This window comes from Mastigoproctus giganteus, chromosome 8 (assembly GCF_048544385.1).
Source record: "Mastigoproctus giganteus isolate SK-2022 chromosome 8, ASM4854438v1, whole genome shotgun sequence".
NCBI lineage: Eukaryota > Metazoa > Arthropoda > Arachnida > Uropygi > Thelyphonidae > Mastigoproctus > Mastigoproctus giganteus.
Genome location: NC_143582.1, coordinates 96,704,190 through 96,721,803, shown reverse-complemented (window position 1 = coordinate 96,721,803; position 17,614 = coordinate 96,704,190). Strand labels below are relative to the sequence as shown.

At 38.0% G+C, this 17,614-nt stretch overlaps 1 protein-coding gene across 1 annotated transcript in view; it reads left to right on the top strand.

The window, feature by feature from the left end:
• The window catches only part of LOC150081729 (tachykinin-like peptides receptor 99D), a 280,359-nt gene that overhangs the window by 242,453 nt on the left and 20,292 nt on the right, over window positions 1–17,614 (top strand). The window contains exon 3 of the mRNA XM_090379600.1: window positions 12,631–12,781. Within this exon, the coding sequence (XP_090235726.1) occupies window positions 12,631–12,781 (151 nt within the window). The remainder of the gene's footprint in view (window positions 1–12,630; window positions 12,782–17,614) is intronic.

Here is a 17,614-nt window from a genome sequence, read left to right as displayed (position 1 = left end):
TACCATTGTGAAGGATGATGCCTTTTAGACATCAATTGCAGTCTTATTGCGGTGAACCACGTTCGCAGGCTGCAGCTGCCAGCTTGCGTATTAATTTAAATATATTTTGCAGTATACCAGTAAACCATCTTGAACGCTTTCTCGTGATTTCTGTACCAGTAAGTGATGTTCCTGGGAAAGTAAGTTCTTGGACTTTGGAAGACCCAAATCCTTAATCCCACTTCGGGTCAAAAGCTGGGATTCAGTAGATTTCAGTTTGATAATCCATATCATCATTCCTGTAAAATTAGATGAAATAGGAATAGCATGGTACATCAAATTCATGAGGAACATATACAAATATTTGTATTACAGCCAGAAGAACAGATACTCAGCCAGAGGGCAAAAAAATGTACATTGAAGTTTCTCCGGTAATCTATACTGGAGAAACTTCAATGTACATATTTATCTAAACACTCTAACCCAAGCTTCTTCCACAAGCTGTGGAAGAAGCCGGGAAGATCAAAACACTAAGGAGCAATTGATATCATAAATAATTTATCAAATGATATTAGAATCTTGCAGCTACCCAAGTTGAATTACCAAGTTGCTTAAAACACGCTGGCGATTGGGGAATGAGAACGGCTGCCCATCGACTTCTAGGTACACCCATGAATATAAAGAAGACGTTTTACTGATCAGAATGGAAATACCAATTCATTGGCGAAACGCAGTGCCATACCGACGAGAGGACGCTTAAATGAAACTTTTTTTTTCGTTCTTATAATCTGATGCAGCTCGACGATGGCAAGAGTGAGCTAGACATGGGAGATCTATTAGATGTGCGTTTCCTCTATTGCCGAATAACAAAATGACGCCACAAGACGACTGCGTCATGTGTAATGCACTCATCTCCTGGCGTCACGAGACCAGTTATAAATGTTCCCCTAGCTTTAGTTTATCCACACAAATGTATGCGTTCTTGGTACCTGCAAGGAATGTTACTCATTCAGATTCTTATCAAAATCTTAAAGGGAGTGTTCGAACTGAACTTCATGCAGAAACAGATAATTACTCTCGGTCCCCGTAATTATCCGTTAACAACCAGTAATCACTAAGCCTGGAATTAGGAGCAAGAAGATTCTTCACCACTGTACTAAAATAATCTCTGCGTAGATAGTTAATTATCCAGTATTAATTCATGTTACCAAACGTTAACATGTCATTAAAAAGTTCAGACTCCAATAAGCAGAAGAGTAGATGAACAGCTGGTTTAAAATAGAACTTAAGCTCTTGCGTTCACCTTGGATGATCAATTCCCTTAAGCATGACCTCAAGACCAATTGAGAATCTCCCTTTTCCCTTGTGTATATCAGAAATGTACTTTGATATTTTGTAATGACTGATTTCGCCCTTTTAATTACGCTTGTAAAAGTGGATAACTCAATCGTCAGGCCGGCCCAAGCTTTTTTGCGCCCTAGACGATTTATTTAAAATTGCGCCCTCAGTGATATAAAAATCCATCTCAGATGCAAAAATTATATAGAAGTAGCCAGATAAGGTTTTTTCTTATATTTTCCCTCTGTTTAATAAATGTGATTCGTTTTTATTTGACATTGACAAATGTAAAGTACTGCATTTGGGAAGCAGTAACCCCAGAGTAACGTATCAACTGTGTGGTAGTACACTGACAGTGGTACAGAATGAAAAGGACCTGGAGGTAATTGTGCAGGCAGATATGAAGTTTTCTGAGCAGTGTAGATGGTCTGCAAAAGTAGCTCATGGTGTCTTCTCAACGATAAACAGAAATTTTTCTAACAGGAATAAGGAGGCAATTATCCCCTTGTATAAGCCCACATCTTGAGTGCTGTATACAGGTCTGGGGGCCTCATTTTAGGAAGGATATAGAGCTGCTGGAACGAGTACAGAGAAGGGCAACAAGATTAGTGAATGGAATAAAGGGTTGCTCTTACGAAAAAAGATTAGAGATTAGCAAATTACAGTATCTGGAGACTAGACACCTGCGAAGTGATTGAGGTGTATAAAACTTTGAATGGTTTGAGCATGCTCAATGCTGATGGGATTCTTCCTCTTGCTCAGATTACAAACCTGAAGGGGCATAGATTCAAAATATGGAAAGACAGTTGTAGAATAGATGTGCGGATGCTTGCCTGTACCAATGGATGGTTGATTGCTGAAACAAACTTCCATCTGTTGTTGTGGAAGTTGATAGCTTAAATAAATTCAAGGCAGAAGTAGATATATATTTGGAGCGAGTGGAGGGTGGATGGATTAAATGAGAAGGTTTTTTTTTTTTTTTTGGCTGATGCTATACAAGCTTGATTTCATGCATCATGTGTCTTTACTAATGCTAATTTCTGTTACCCGGCATGGATTAATAATCTTATTTCAATCATTTGTAGAAGGACTTAATATTGATAATGTTGACTAATTTTATATTTATTATGTTATTATGTTATAAACCTCCCAAGGACTTCCTAATTGATTTCACAAATATACGTGGTCTCAATTCTAATCTCAACGATGTCCATTTCCACTTGCAGTCTCCAAACTCCATGTACTTTTTCTGACAGAATCTCAGTTATCAGTTGATTCAACTACTGCTCATCTCAGATGCCCAAATTATTCGCTGTATGATTCCTTTCGCCTCAAAGGTGGTACTTGTGCATATGTCCGTTCTGATATTCCCTGTCAGAGACTTGGCAATTTGGAATCTCCTCTCTTTGATCTTCTCTGGCTTAAAATCTCTCTACCTCATTGTGTCAAATTCATCTGTTGTCTCTACCGTTCTCCTAATTCCACTAATCACTTGGAGCTCTTTGACTTCCTCTCTTTGCAACTTGACTTTCTCCAGTCCAACTTCCCTAACAGTGAGCTAATTTTTCTTGGTGATTTTAATGTTTACAACTCCAGCTGGCTTCCGTTTTCTAGTCACACCGACCCATCTGGTCGAGATGCTGAGGCTTTTGCAATTACTAATGACCTTGCACAGATTTTTCATTTATCTAGAAGAATACCGGACAATCCTAACCATACAGCCAACACACTTGATCTTTTTCTCACAAACAACCCTACTAAGTACACGGTGAAGTGAGAAGTCCTTTAGGCACCTCAGATCACAATTTGGTGATTGTCTCTTCTCCAATGGAGCCTTTATCTCATGGTTATTCCCAACCTCGCATTGCTTGGCATTAGAAGAATGCAAAATAGGATGACCTGCGAGATTTCTTTTCTTCTTTTCCTTGGTTGGATTACTGTTTCAAAACTTTTGATGTCAACGTTTGTTCATATCGTGTCAGTGAAATTATTCTTTCAGGAATGGAATCCTTTATTCCACACTCCACCTTAAAATCTCGTCCTTTATCTAAATTTTGGCTCTCCAATACATTTTCTAAGGCTGTTCAAAAGAAGAACGTTGCATATCGTAATTGGCTTTTTTCCAATTCTTCAATTTCATTTTCTGCCTACACCAAATCGTGCAACAATTGAAAAACACTTATTAATCAGACCAAACTAGATTTTTGAACAGGCTAAGAGTAGAAAACTTGCTTCTTGCCCTAATGGTAGCCGAGCATTCTGGTCTCTTGCCAAAGCTATTGGCCACAACTTTTGCCCATATCTACTCCCACCTCTGTAAAAACCAGATGATTCTGTTTTCACTTCAGCCAAGGATAAAGCTGACCTGCTAGCATCCCATTTTTCTTCCAACTTGTGTATTAATGATCTTGGTAAAACACTTCCCACCATTCCCAACACGCTGCATTCAGTGTCTTTTGTGGTCTTCCGTCAAAAGGATGTCAGAAGGATTTTGACGAATCTTGATGCTAAGAAAGCTCCAGGTCCTGATGGTATTTCTCCACTTGTTCTCAAAACCTATGCTCCTAAACTTACTCCTGTTCTTTGCCGCCTTTTTTCACTTTCTTATTCCAAAGGTGTTTTTCCTTCTACTTGGAAATTTGTTCATATCCAGCCAGTTCCTAAAAAGGGTGACAAATCCCTCCCATCCAATTGCCAAATCCCTCCCATCCTCACCCCATTGCAATTACTTCTACTCTCTCTAAAGTAATCAATTAACCGCCAACTCTTAAACTATCTAGAAACTTTCCGTCTGATCAACGATCGCCAGTATGGATTCTGTCAGTTTCGGTCCACTGGTGATATTCTGGCTTATGTTACCCATTTATGGACAAATTCAATGGAAAAGTTCGGTGAAACACAAGCAGTTGCTCTTGACATCTCAAAGGCTTTCGATCGTGTTTGCATAAAGGTCTCCTAAACAAACTTTCATCTTTTGGTTTGCAACTGTTTTTTTGTAATTGGTTATCCAGTTTTTTCTCTGATCTCTCACTGAGGGTGATGTTAGATGGGTCTCTGTCTTCTAACTTTTCCACTAATTCTGGTGTCCCCCAAGGTTCAGTTCTTTCCCCCACTCTTTTCCTCTTCTTCCATTGACTGGAAATCCTATCCACAGTTTTTCCGGTGATAGCACATTGCATTCCACTTTCCATTTTGAGAAACCTTGCCCTGCTCAATCAGCTTCAACTTCTCGAATATCCGTTACCAATTCCTTAAATGCTGATCTCCAGGTAATTCTCCAGTGGGAAAAGGACAACCTAGTTGATTTCAATCCTAAAACTCAGTCGTGTCTTATTTCTTGCAAAAAAATGATTCTTCTGCTCCTATGCTTATCTTTGGTGACACTCCGATTTCTAGGCCAGACGATATATCTCTTTTGGGGATTACCCTGACTTCTAATCTCTCTTGGCACAAGCACATTACAAATATTGCTTCCTCTGCATCTAAAAAACTTGGTTTTCTCTTTCGCTCTCGTCGTTACCTTTAGTCAAAACATCTGTTCACTCTGTACAAATCGCAAATCCTCCCTAACATGGAATATTGTTCCCACATCTGGGGTGGTGCTCCCAAAACTTCTCTCAGGCTTCTTGATTCCATTCAGAAGAGGGCAGTTAGGTTAATTAATGATTCATCTCTAACAGAGTGTCTCCACTCGCTTTCTCATAGACGTACTGTTTCTGCTGCATGCCTCTTCTACAGATACGTCCATGGGCACTGTTCTTCTGAACTGGCTTCTATAATTCCCGCTCTCTCTTTTTCAAAACAGTCCGAACGCGTGCAGCCAACATCTATTTACTGTCCAATTTCAAACTCACAGAACCAACTTTTCATCTTCCTCGTTTATTCATTCAACTGCCGTTGTTCAAGAAGTTCAAGTCCAATGTCAACAAATATCTTCTTTCATCTCAATCTCCAACCCAAGCACGGTACTAAGTACTATAGGTTCAAATACCTCTCGTGTTTGGGGGTTTCATAAAAAAAAAAAAACATTGTATAAAAGAATAAGAGAAGTTTATTGATATGATACGTAGGACACTTCCTCAATGTGATACGTAGAACACTTCCGTGTGATACTCTACCGAAATTAAAACGAAAACAATTAAAAAATCGAAAATCTTACATTACAGTAAGAAATAATATGATAGTATGAACCAGAGCTATAATGCTCAATATGTAGAACGTATTGAGCATTATAGCTCTGGTTCATACTATCAAGTTATTACATTATATTTAAGACGATTATAACACGATTGCCCTGCTCATGTACCAAATCATTAACTCGCGCTGACTCGTCTGACACTTTCATTCATGCATCTGCAACTCTTTATTTGTTTACTTGTTGAGAATTAGCCCCAAGGAAGCTAATTATCAAAGAACAAATAAGGGGGGTTGATATATCATATCTTTATACTATAATCCATGTATTCTATGGTCGATTTGTCTATCTGGTTGGAAGAAAATAAATAGAAAAGTAAATTTCGAACCATAGCAGTTGCGGGTAGAAAGCCTCAAACTACGGATATTTTAATTCTTATACCTTCTGTCAACTCTTTCGCTTTGAATACCTCCTCACCCATCAATGAAGAGATAACTAACTCTGAAACGCTACCATCTGGGTTATGGCATTCCACTAAAAACAATGACAATGTACTTTTCCAGTTGAAGTTTTACGTACTTCAAATTTAGGGCAACTCGTTGAGAAATGATCTCATAATATCAGATGTAATATAATGATGCCCTTTTTTGCAAACTTTGGTTCGCTTTTACCTGTTATAGTTATGTGCAAAGCGATGTTTATATACTACCTGCATTATAGTTACCATGAAGTAAATTTCTGATTTTTCTCGAGAAGGCTGAGGCGAATACAGTTTTCATTTTAACTGTGTTCATAAGGAAATAAGTGTAACTAGGGTTTTCTGGTGTCGCAGTTCACAGTTGTCCATGGAATTTTTGTGGATGTGTTCGGAATGGAACACACACATCCTCTTTACTTTTATCAGTGCACGCTAACTGTGCCATGTAGTTAGTAACGCCCCGCAAAATCCCAAAAACAATAAAATCCTCATTGAGACCGACTAATTCGGCCACGGTTTATAAAAAAAAACCAATTAAAATGCCTTCCATCAAGACCTGATTCCAAACCAGACCATTTATGGAATTTCATTGTGGAAGCGCAGTGTGGAACATTCAGTGTGGAAGCTTAGATCGCAAGCACTATGGTAGCTCGATGCCTGATGCATCATTACTACTTCGCATGCTACTTTTAGCCTTCAACTTTGTCTTAAAAAGTGGACGACTTAGCAACATTTTCAGGCTGATTCAGTAAAGAAAAACATATACCATGGATAGAAACTTCGTGGTCCCCTACAGACATCTTCCCAAAGGACCTCTCATATCCTGACCCCCCCCCTTTGACGAAGGGGTATAACCCTGTACATAAATCCAATCCACAGGAGGGGAATGACCAATCTTAAGCATGAGCTAGAAGAGTATTAATTATGCAGTTGTTTTATCTATATATTTAATACGGAAGCCGTTTTTTTAGGCTTAACGATAGGCTTATCCGATCGGGCTGGAACTGGTCTCAAGTTGCAGCTGTTTCTTCCTAGGTGAGCACAGATTTGTTAAAATATAAAAATTCCGAAGAGTTTTATTTTATGGAACGGGCCAGTTTTGTAGTTGCAAGAGAATAGTTCAACGTTCACTTCATAGATGGGGCCACAGGAAGATGTTAACTGTTAAACAAACAGTTGTCTTAAGTTGATAACGCATTTTTTTCTGATTAACAATTTGCACGTTTGCACAATCGCGTCCTTTGTTCCGAAAAAAATAAATAAAATAATAATAATTATTCTCTACTTGCGCTGCCTACCTTAAAAGAAAGAACTAATCGTTATGATTCCTTTGCACTTCTCGCTCACTATATGCTCCCACGTTGCGCACGCGAGCTCATACGCTCGTTGCCATTCATTACGTTTAAAACGTTCGGAACTCATTATCGTTATCGACTTCGGGTTAATTTGTTATTTGTTTTTTAAGGTGAGTAATAATTTAAGAATTGACAATTATGTCACAATCAGGAAGACTTGTCCGTCGCTATTCTACTCTAACTGGTCATGTTGAAAGTACCTTGTGGCGAAGAACATACACGCCTTTTCGTGTTTCTGCAAATATCAGTCTGAAATGTGCTTTTAAGGATCCGAAAAATTTAGTATGTCACAGTAATGACGAATGTGAAAGAATTAATTTAGAACTTTTACAAATGATGCCTGGTGATTCATTACAATATAAGAGTGTTAACACAATTATATCTGAAGCTCCTGAAGGACTTTTGCGTATCCAACCGAATTCCTGGACAGCCTCAGTTTAAGTGGTTTACCACCTAACATTTTACAGTTGAAGGTAGGAGCAGTTGTTATTTTACTGCGGAATATGGCAATTTCAGAAGGATTGATCAATGGTATGAGGCTTATAGTCAACATTATGCATCAGAATTGTTTGGATCGATAAATTATAATAGGAGAAGCTAAAGGAAATCGGGTACTCTTACCGCGTGTAGATTTGACTCCATCCGATTCGACTTTGCCATTCTCATTTAAGAGATCGCAGTTTCCTATTTGGCTGACTTTTGCGATGACTATAAACAAATGTCAAGGGCAAACGTTTGATAGAATCGCAATTTCGCTTACTAACCCTATATTTACTCACGGCCGCATGTAGCAGTGTCTCAGGTCAAATCATTCCAGCATGTTAAGATAATGTTACAAGAATATAAAAATGTTGTTTTCAAAAAAAATATTATAGAGACTGTACTACATTTTAAGAAGTTGGGCCGCAACATGAGTGTCACGGTACATTTTTACACTTCCACATCGACTTTTCCCAGAAAAATTGAGGAAGTGTAAGTGAAGAACAGAGTGAAAGGTTTCACCAGGACATTAAAAACATGGAAATGAGGTACCAGAGGAGATTATCAGTGTTTAAAATGAAAGGTGAGTTTTTAGTGGACTTTTTACTATTCGGTCCTTTTTTGTAGTATTTTTAAGATGTATTTGAATATTGCGAAATTTTCGCAATGGGTATTGCTAGTTTCTATTTAAATAATAAAATAATAATCGTGCGCTACACACAACTAAAAGTCGTTGAGCCAAACTGCGATGTTATAGCGATTCCTTTCTAAGCAAGAAAAAACCTTCTTGATACCTCTAACTTTATTCTACAATAAAAATATGATTACTTTAAAATCTTACTGTTAAAAAAAGATTTTTAATTTTGTTGTTAGGACATATTCCTGCATTTCTTAGAATGAAATTTTCATTTTTTGAAACACATCCTCTCCATATAACATCACATCTATGGGAAAAATGTTTCCGCTTTACGAACTACTTTTAATGAATGAATGGTGTTCATAAATAAGCAGGTTATTGTACAGCACCGAAGTACTTCTCATCAATTCACAGTGGACTCGCTAATTAATTACATCACTCATAACTAATTGTAGTATACAGAGAATGATCCTGATTATAAGAAGATCAGAAAGACATACCATACCTGATAAATATGACCAGGGAGGAGACATGTTCGCAAGGAGTCCAAAGAAGTCGCAGACACAAGCAGCAATGGTAAGGGTAACAGATTACCAATGCAGTTCAGGCAATTTTGAATGACTTAAAATGGAAAACTCTCAGATCTTATTAGGTTCAGCAGTTCTGTTCGGAGATAAACGAGAGAATGGAGTTTTGTAAAGGAGATTGGTGATTCTATCGATGCATTACGTAACGTTATCTTATGAAGAGGCCATGTTCTGCATTCATGATATCATTGCTGAACGGCAATGATTAAAGAACAACTCTCAAACACAAACGAAACTGTTTCTCGAATGGAAATGATCTTAACCCAAATAATCTAATCTTAAACCCTACAGATAAATAAACCGATGCAATATGGCTTATGATGCTGATACAGTAACACAGTGACAACAACATACATCCTCTGCGACAGAACGAAGGAAGAGTGAATATGCTTCGCAACTTAATCCATCGAACAATTCAGCAGACAACAAGAATAAAACAATTTTTATTCAACCTAGCGTCTCACTACTCTTCATTACTGAAGTTTTAATTAGACAGGTTCGTAATTAGATGGATTCTAATTATCGTAATTATATCGAATCTTTCTACATAGATGGATTGGCTCATGAAGACACGAAAGAGTGATCTGCTAGGAGATCTTATTTCAATTTCGCCTCATCAGCTTTATTGTCATGGAGATTTGAGAATGGAGTATTCATGGAGTTAAGGAAAAAAGGGTATGTCAGAAGCACAACTAATTCAGACCAATCAATAATTTCTATCAGCAATGTTTCTGTCGTTTTACCAGCTTCAGTGGAAAAGTCGTATGATTAAAAAAAAAAGTATCGATATTGCAAGTTGGTTTGTTCCTTAGGTAGAAGTTTTAGAACAAGCACTGGCAGAGCTATACCAGAGTGAAAAGCAAACGGCGGTTCACAGTCACTCACTGGGTTTCTTTGCCTGCTTTGTATTTTATAGTCAGTTCTTGAAAACTTGCATTTGCGGGTGAGGATTACAAGTAAGAAAGTGTAATCCTCAATTGAGTCCAACTGATTTGATCACAGCGCAAAGAACACCCATAAACGTTTTCTCACATCTAGATCCGGAATAGAACTCCGACCTGTGGCACACGATGCGGGCAAACTAGTCCCAATTGCTGCGCCAAACGTGAAGGTTCTGAGAACTGAAATAAAGGCATTATGTTGAAATTTAATGAGGAAAAATGTGTGTTTTATTTACATTAAGAGCTTGGTATTCTAGTAGTCTGATTAAATACAACTTAATTATATAAATATGCATCCTATATATCACTCACTGCTCACGCTACAGCGTTCTCAGAACACAATGGAATAGAATTATAGACTATTTCAGTTCTATTAGGTTTCTGCCAATAGGTTTCTGTTCACGTTCAAATATAAAACGTTATGATAGGGAGGAATTCAAATTGCAATAGAAATGGGCATTTTGAATCGGAAAGCTTATTAAGGCCTTGAAAGCAGAGTTGAAATGTTTAATGATAACTTTTAGATTCGAGAATCATTTATTGTCTAACAAAATGAGGAATTTAAGTTAAAACAGCTCTTGAAATGGCGACTATAATTTTCAATGCTTGACATTATATCGTACAAACAAATCCCTTTTGTTCGATTTCGTGACTTCCAGTAGCGACTAATAAAGAAGCAATTTGAAGTACTTTAGACCAGTAGTGCTGCTAATTGCTATTCCACTCCGGTATGCTAATGAAATTACAAGCCTGCCATCAGTTTATTAGCTGTCCTCTAGCCACTTATCGGCACACAAATATACATTCAGAAAGCTGGCATTCATTTCAGGCAAATAACAATAGGAGTTAGTGCGCCTTTTCAGTGGTGTCATCAACGACCCAGCTTTATTTTCAGCTTCTGTTTGGGAATTTCCAATTACTAAGGCAAAGTAGAAAGCTTTCATATTCTTCAGAAAAGACAAAGAGAGGATAACATTTGATCATCTAGAACGTTAAATGACATTCTCCCGTGATCGAGATTACTTAAACTGTGACGAACGTAGTATCACAAAACAAAGTTTCGCGCTGGAAGCGCGTGTATTGATGGCCTGTCACCAACAGCCGTCTTCTTGATGGTCAAATATGAAAACCATTCTTCTGTTTTAGAAATAATTTTGGTCGTTCTGCCACTATTTCCTACTTATTGCATCCAATACACATTCATTTGTGAGACAACCTCGCGTCACAAGTGACAACCAAAACTGACATCCACTTTTATCGTATACTAAGAGGTAACAGACATATTTTAAGTCCCCTTTTCTAACTACTGTTAAGCCATGTAGCATCAATGACTTCATGTCATGGATTTTATACGGTTCCTTCTAAAAGGAAACTGCAAGATAATACGTCAGCCAAAGAGTTCTCTCCTAAAAGAGAAACAAGTAGGCCCTTGAAGGGCCTACATATTAATTAATTTTAAATGAATGGAGAGTCGCATTTGCATTAATGTCTCTTGTTCTATAACAGTTCAGTAAATTCGTCATTTGTAACTCGTTTGGAGTTGTTTGAGTTAAGAAAGACATTTAACGGTGAAAAACGACTCTTTTTCCATTTTTCATTACAATCATGTCTTATGATGAAAACTCTTTTCATATCTCTAAAAAATAAACCGGAACCTGAACCTAAATACCTTGCTGTTCGTAATGATACAATTATATACCAAATATTGCATTTTTGTCATAGAACAAACTTTGGTTTGGATAGAAATTTTCGAAGTAGAACTTCTCCTTTCTCTTTGAGGCGTTTTGAACTCCTTATGCTGCCACAGGTCCTCTGAAGCAGCTTAGTCGTCACGATACATCGCCGTCCATCATTAATTAAAGTCTCCTTCAATTGAAATTGCAGTTAGTTTATCATCCAGGCTGAGGGAGTAGGATTTTCACCTTGAGTTATTCCGGGTTTTTCAGCCAGCACTACATGCAAATCGACCCGTAAGCACATATGTGCACACAAAACATATACGGATATAAGTTGGAGAAGACTGTTGCGTTGTAGGGTTTTTAGGTGCATCAGCGTGTGTGAGTTCTGTGGTCGATTTGCGTATTTGCTCCAGCAATCAAGCAAATCAACCACAGAACACACACACCTACCCTCTCCTGAGACCGACTAACTTAGCAACATTGTAAAAAGGCCCATAAAAGTTCCTCACATCATCGACGAGATTCGAATTCAAGTCTTTTCCACTCGGTGTGCGAAGGACAGCGATTCTACCAACTGTGCTATTCACGAGGGTTTGAGAAGACTTTTTGAATGTGCTCTTGTATGGTGTCGCTATGCGCGAACGTTGGAAACAGCTCCTCCTAGAGGTGTAAAGAAATCGTCTTGAACTGTCCTGTTATTCTTCAGTACGATTATTTGAGATAAGCTTTTATCCCTCTTTATAGTATAATGTTTACCGTGCATGATCAGAAATAGTTTCAATCAATTACCACTCACAGGCAGAAGCAACAGCCTCAGATGTCACTCCTGCGCCTCTGATTAGTAACTGATAATTAATTTCCGGTTTGACGATAACTACTATATCCAGCCATCGGGGGGAGGTTCGTTAATACTATTTATTAATATGCATTAAAGGAATAATAAATAAAGAAGTGTTTCTTAAGAATGTTGCATTCATAATATTGGTAAAAATTACCGACCATCTTTCTTTTCTGTTTACAGATACAACGTAATGATTTTAATCCTCACTTATATCCTACCAATCACTTCAATGACTTACACTTATTTCAAAGTAGGAAGAGAGCTCTGGGGCAGTCAGTCCATTGGAGAATGTACAGCCAAACAGATGGAGAGCATCAAATCAAAACGAAAGGTTTGTTCTAGTTCATATTTTCCGATCTTTTTGCTTACTGTTTTCACTTACTGGAAACTGTTACAACTAAAATATAAAACAAATTATTAAAGCATAAAGTTGCGCGATCATCCCGGTTTTTAAACTGTTATCCCATGTCCCGTTTCTCACCAATATTGTATTTCAGCCTCATGTGTAGAAAACGTGAATAACCAAAGTAAAATTAACCAAATATAAAGCCAACAGCACAATTAACCACTTTTACCCATCAATTTAATCACTTTTATTTTAACACTACTACTACTTTACTTCTATTTTTTTTAAATTTTTATTCTTCTATATTTTTATTAAAATAAAAATATTTTAATATTTTATTTATACCGATATAATCATCATTCATTTAAAGCTTTCGTTTTTGAAAGTCGGTTGTTGAAAGAAATCTTTAATGTTTTATGAAATATGGATAATGTTTTAAAATGTTGCTTTAGGTGGGGTGGTGGCTTCAATATTCCGTGCATGATATTCGATGATGGAATTTTTGAAAAGCTCCTTGTTTTCTTTAAATTTTTACATTCGAAACATTAATATAGCGAAATCTTTTTTATTTGACATCCTGCTGGTGCTGCTAGTTAATAACACATGAACTATGCCACATTTCAACAAATTTTCCACGTACTATACTTAAATCTTTTCAAGAAACTTAGCCTGGATTATAAGAAATAATATTAAACCTAAACCGGTTCCTATACATTACACTTAAAGTTCATTCTACTGGAACCTGAAATTCTGAAAACTAAAATCACGAGCATTGATTTACAGACAGTTTAGATCTCTTCCGTCTGAAAAACACAAGAGAGGAGATCCTCCTACTTTTCATGGTATACTTTACATAAGATTACTTTTAATAGTCTTAAGCCTTTTAGTAATCTTAAGTTCAAGTACACTTATATTGCCAGAGTAACCGGGCACAACTGAGATTTGGGAAAAATGAACGATAACCCGTCATCCGCATATCATGAATTGTTATAAAATCTGCTATATTCACGCTAGAAGTAAGCAAATCAATGTAGTAGATGGACGAGGTGTTAGTTTAGCGACTTCCGTCAGGGGAGTTATTACATGACGCCTTATTAGTGGCCCCGGGTGCCAAGCGTTCCGTGGCCAAGCAATTCTAGTGCGTTTTCCAAAGCGTTTTCTACAGAGAACATTTAAGCGAACAGTTTCTATTTTTTAGTTTCAAACACCGTTTTCTTGATTTCTATAGCATAGTAGCTCTCTCGCACTACAAGAAGTAGGCAGAAGCCCAGAAAGGAAAACCACCTTTCTGTTTTTTTCTATTAGTACTAACTTACTAACTCAGCCGCTTGGTCACCTCGAGGCACTGCTCCTGCCTCCCCGTGGCGGGGCCGGTAACCTGGGCGGTAAAGATAAACCCCCGGGGCCAAAAGTTGCTATCATGGATTCAAACAATTTTCCACCCTTAGAGCCTTCAAGCTCAAGACAAGAATCCTGTCATGAAAATACTAATCAACCAAAAAGGCTTCGAACTGAAGCAGCGTCCAGACATCCCTAATTTTCTGGTTTCTCTGTCCACGCAGCCCGTGGGCAAGTTATCACCATTTATGATTCAAAGACATCTAGAATCTATTGCAGGATCACCAAAAATGGTGAAGCGACTACAATCAGGAGATCTCCTGGTTGAAACAGCCACATCCAAACATTCTGAGTGGCTATTAAAGACTACTACATTTGGTGGATTGCCAGTGTCTGTTACTCCTCACAATACCTTAAATTCATCTAAAGGAGTCATCACAGAATGGGACTTAATTACAGTGTCTGAGGAGGAATTAGTCCAAGAACTTAGCCATCAAAAGGTAATCGCTGCTAAAAGAATTATGACAAAAAAAGATGGAAATCTCATTCCAACTCGTTCCATCATTTTAACTTTTAGTACTCCTGATTTGCCATCCTCAGTAAAAGCTGGATATTTAAACTACCGAATTCGTCCATACATTCCGAATCCTCTTCGCTGTTTTAAATGCCAGAAATATGGCCATTCACAGCAGGCATGCAGAGGTGACGCCATCTGTCCTATTTGTGGAGCAAAAGATCATACACAGGCAGATTATCCAGCCGCAATTCCCATTTGCCCCAACTGCAAGGCAATCACCCCGCCTTTTCTAAATCATGTGAGATGTCGAAAACAGGTAGGACAATCCAAAAATACAGAGTAGAACATAAAGTCACATATCCTGAGGCACGCAGACAAATAATGTTGACCATGCCAAGTCCATCATCTCGAACCCGAAGTTTTCATACAACTGCAATTCAAACAGATGGGTCAATACCGCCCAATGTCTCGATAACTAATTAGGTTAAAGCAACCTTATCAACCACTGGAAAAGAAAATTCTAAAACTAAAACCAGCAATGCCACCAACACCCCAATTAGTATCCCAACTGATACTGTGACCGTCTCAAATGACGCAGAAAGATTGAAACCTAATAAAGACTGTAAGGAAACTGATCCACCAACCAACATTATGGAAGTGGATATACACCAAAATTATGAAGAACCTATCCAAGAACTCCATGCCAATCACATTATGGATACTGGACGCCCCTTATTCCCAAAAAAAGAGACCGAAAAAAATGCCCTGCATACAAAAAACAGTCAGATGAATCATCTTCAGCCAAACCAAAATGATGCCTAACATCATACAGTGGAATTGTAGAGGACTAAGCAGCATGTAGAGGACTAAGCAGCATCTGATGACATAAGGGATTTAATCCCTCAGTTTAATCCCATAGGTATATGCCTACAGGAAACATTCTTGTCATCCCACGTTTCGCCGAAATTCTCAAATTTTATGATATACAGACGAGATAGAAGCCCAGAGTCTCCTGCCAGTGGAGGAGTAGCCATTCTTGTAAATACTAACATACCATCCAGACCGATCCAATTAAGAACCACCCTAGAAGCTGTAGCAGCTCGGATTGCAGTTGGTATTTCAGTTACCATTGTTTCGATTTATATTCCACCATCTTTATCACTTGCCCTATCAGAACTTCACAACCTCATTGCACAACTTCCAACTCCAGTTTGTCTTTTCGGTGACTTTAATGGGCACTATTCATTGTGGGGATCAGCTACAATGGACAGAAGAGACAAGTTGATTGAGGAATTTATAAATAATAATGACCCATATTTATTAAACTCTGGATCTCCTACCTACATCCACCTACCTACAGGATCTACTTCTCAAATTGACTTGTGAGTTTGCTCACCTTCCATCTTTCCAATCATGACATGGTCTGTATTAACCGATCCTTTTAACAGTGATCACTTTCCGATCATTTGCTCCTTACAAACAGGGGTAACACCAAATCCTGATCAACGATCCTCTTGGAAGTTTAAAAAGGCGAAATGGGATGGCTATTCTGCTCAAATACTTCCAGACAGATTTTACGTTAAAAAAGAACCTATTGATGATGTAAATACTTACATCACCAATCAGATTCTGACTGCAGCAAATACCTACATTCCAAAATCCAAGACATAGCAGTCATCGAAATCACTGGTGGACTGCAGATTGCTTCACTGCCAAACAGGAAAAAAACCGAGCTTGGAATAATTTCCGTAAGAATCCCACCACAATAACCTCATTGTTTATAAAAGGCTTAAAGCAAAAGCAAGGCAAATTAGACGGAAAGCGAAACGAGACTCGTGGATCGCTTTTGCCTCAACAATCACAAAAGACACCTACACACGCCTCATCTGGAAAAGAATACAGTCACTAAATGGGAAATTCGCTCGTATGCCCTCTCCAATACTTCATTGGAAAGGGAAAGACCTATCTACAGCTGAAGACGTTGCTAATGCACTTGCTGAATCATTTACTACAATCTCTGCTTCTGCCTCCTATGGGTCCACATTTCAGAACATCAAAGCTAGTGCAGAACGATATAAAATCAACTTTTTCACGCACCGCTCTTTCCCGTACAACCAACCCTTTACATTCATAGAACTTCAAGAATCGTTAAACAGATCTTCAAATAGTGCTGCAGGTTCAGATGGAGTTCATTACGTTATGCTGAAGCATTTAATTGAAGAAGATTTGAGTACCATGTTAATCTTTTATAATCGGATATTCTCCGAAAATGCCTATCCTTCTTCCTGGCGTCATCCTTTCATTATTGCCTTACCAAAACCAGGAAAAGATAATTCCTGTATTGAAAACTATAGGCCAATATCTCTTACAAGCTGCCTGGGTAAAATTTTCGAAAGGATCGTTCACACTAGGCTTACTTACATCCTGGAGTCACAAAATCTCCTTCCAGATCATCAGTATGGCTTTCGGAAGAATAGATCAACGCTGGACGTGCTTATCAAAGCCGAATCCCATATCCGCAATGCCTTTGTCATGAAACAACATCTTGTCATGGTCAACCTAGATCTTGAAAAGGTATTGATCTTGAAAAGGTATACACCATGAATTGTCAAAATAATAGAGCAAGCTTATCTGCGAAACGATCTAAACCTCCCAAGGACTTCCTAATTCATTTCACAAATATACGTGGTCTTAATTCCAATCTCAACGATGTCCATTTCCACTTGCAGTCTTCCAAACCCCATGTACTTTTTCTGACTGAATCTCAGTTATCAGTTGATTCAACTACTTCTCATCTCAGATGTCCAAATTATTTGCTGTATGATTCCTTTCGCCTCAAAGGTGGTACTTGTGCATATGTCCGTTCTGATATTCTCTGTCAGAGACTTGGCAATTTGGAATCTCCTCTCTTTGATCTTCTCTGGCTTAAAATCTCTCTACCTCATTGTGTCAAATTCATCTGT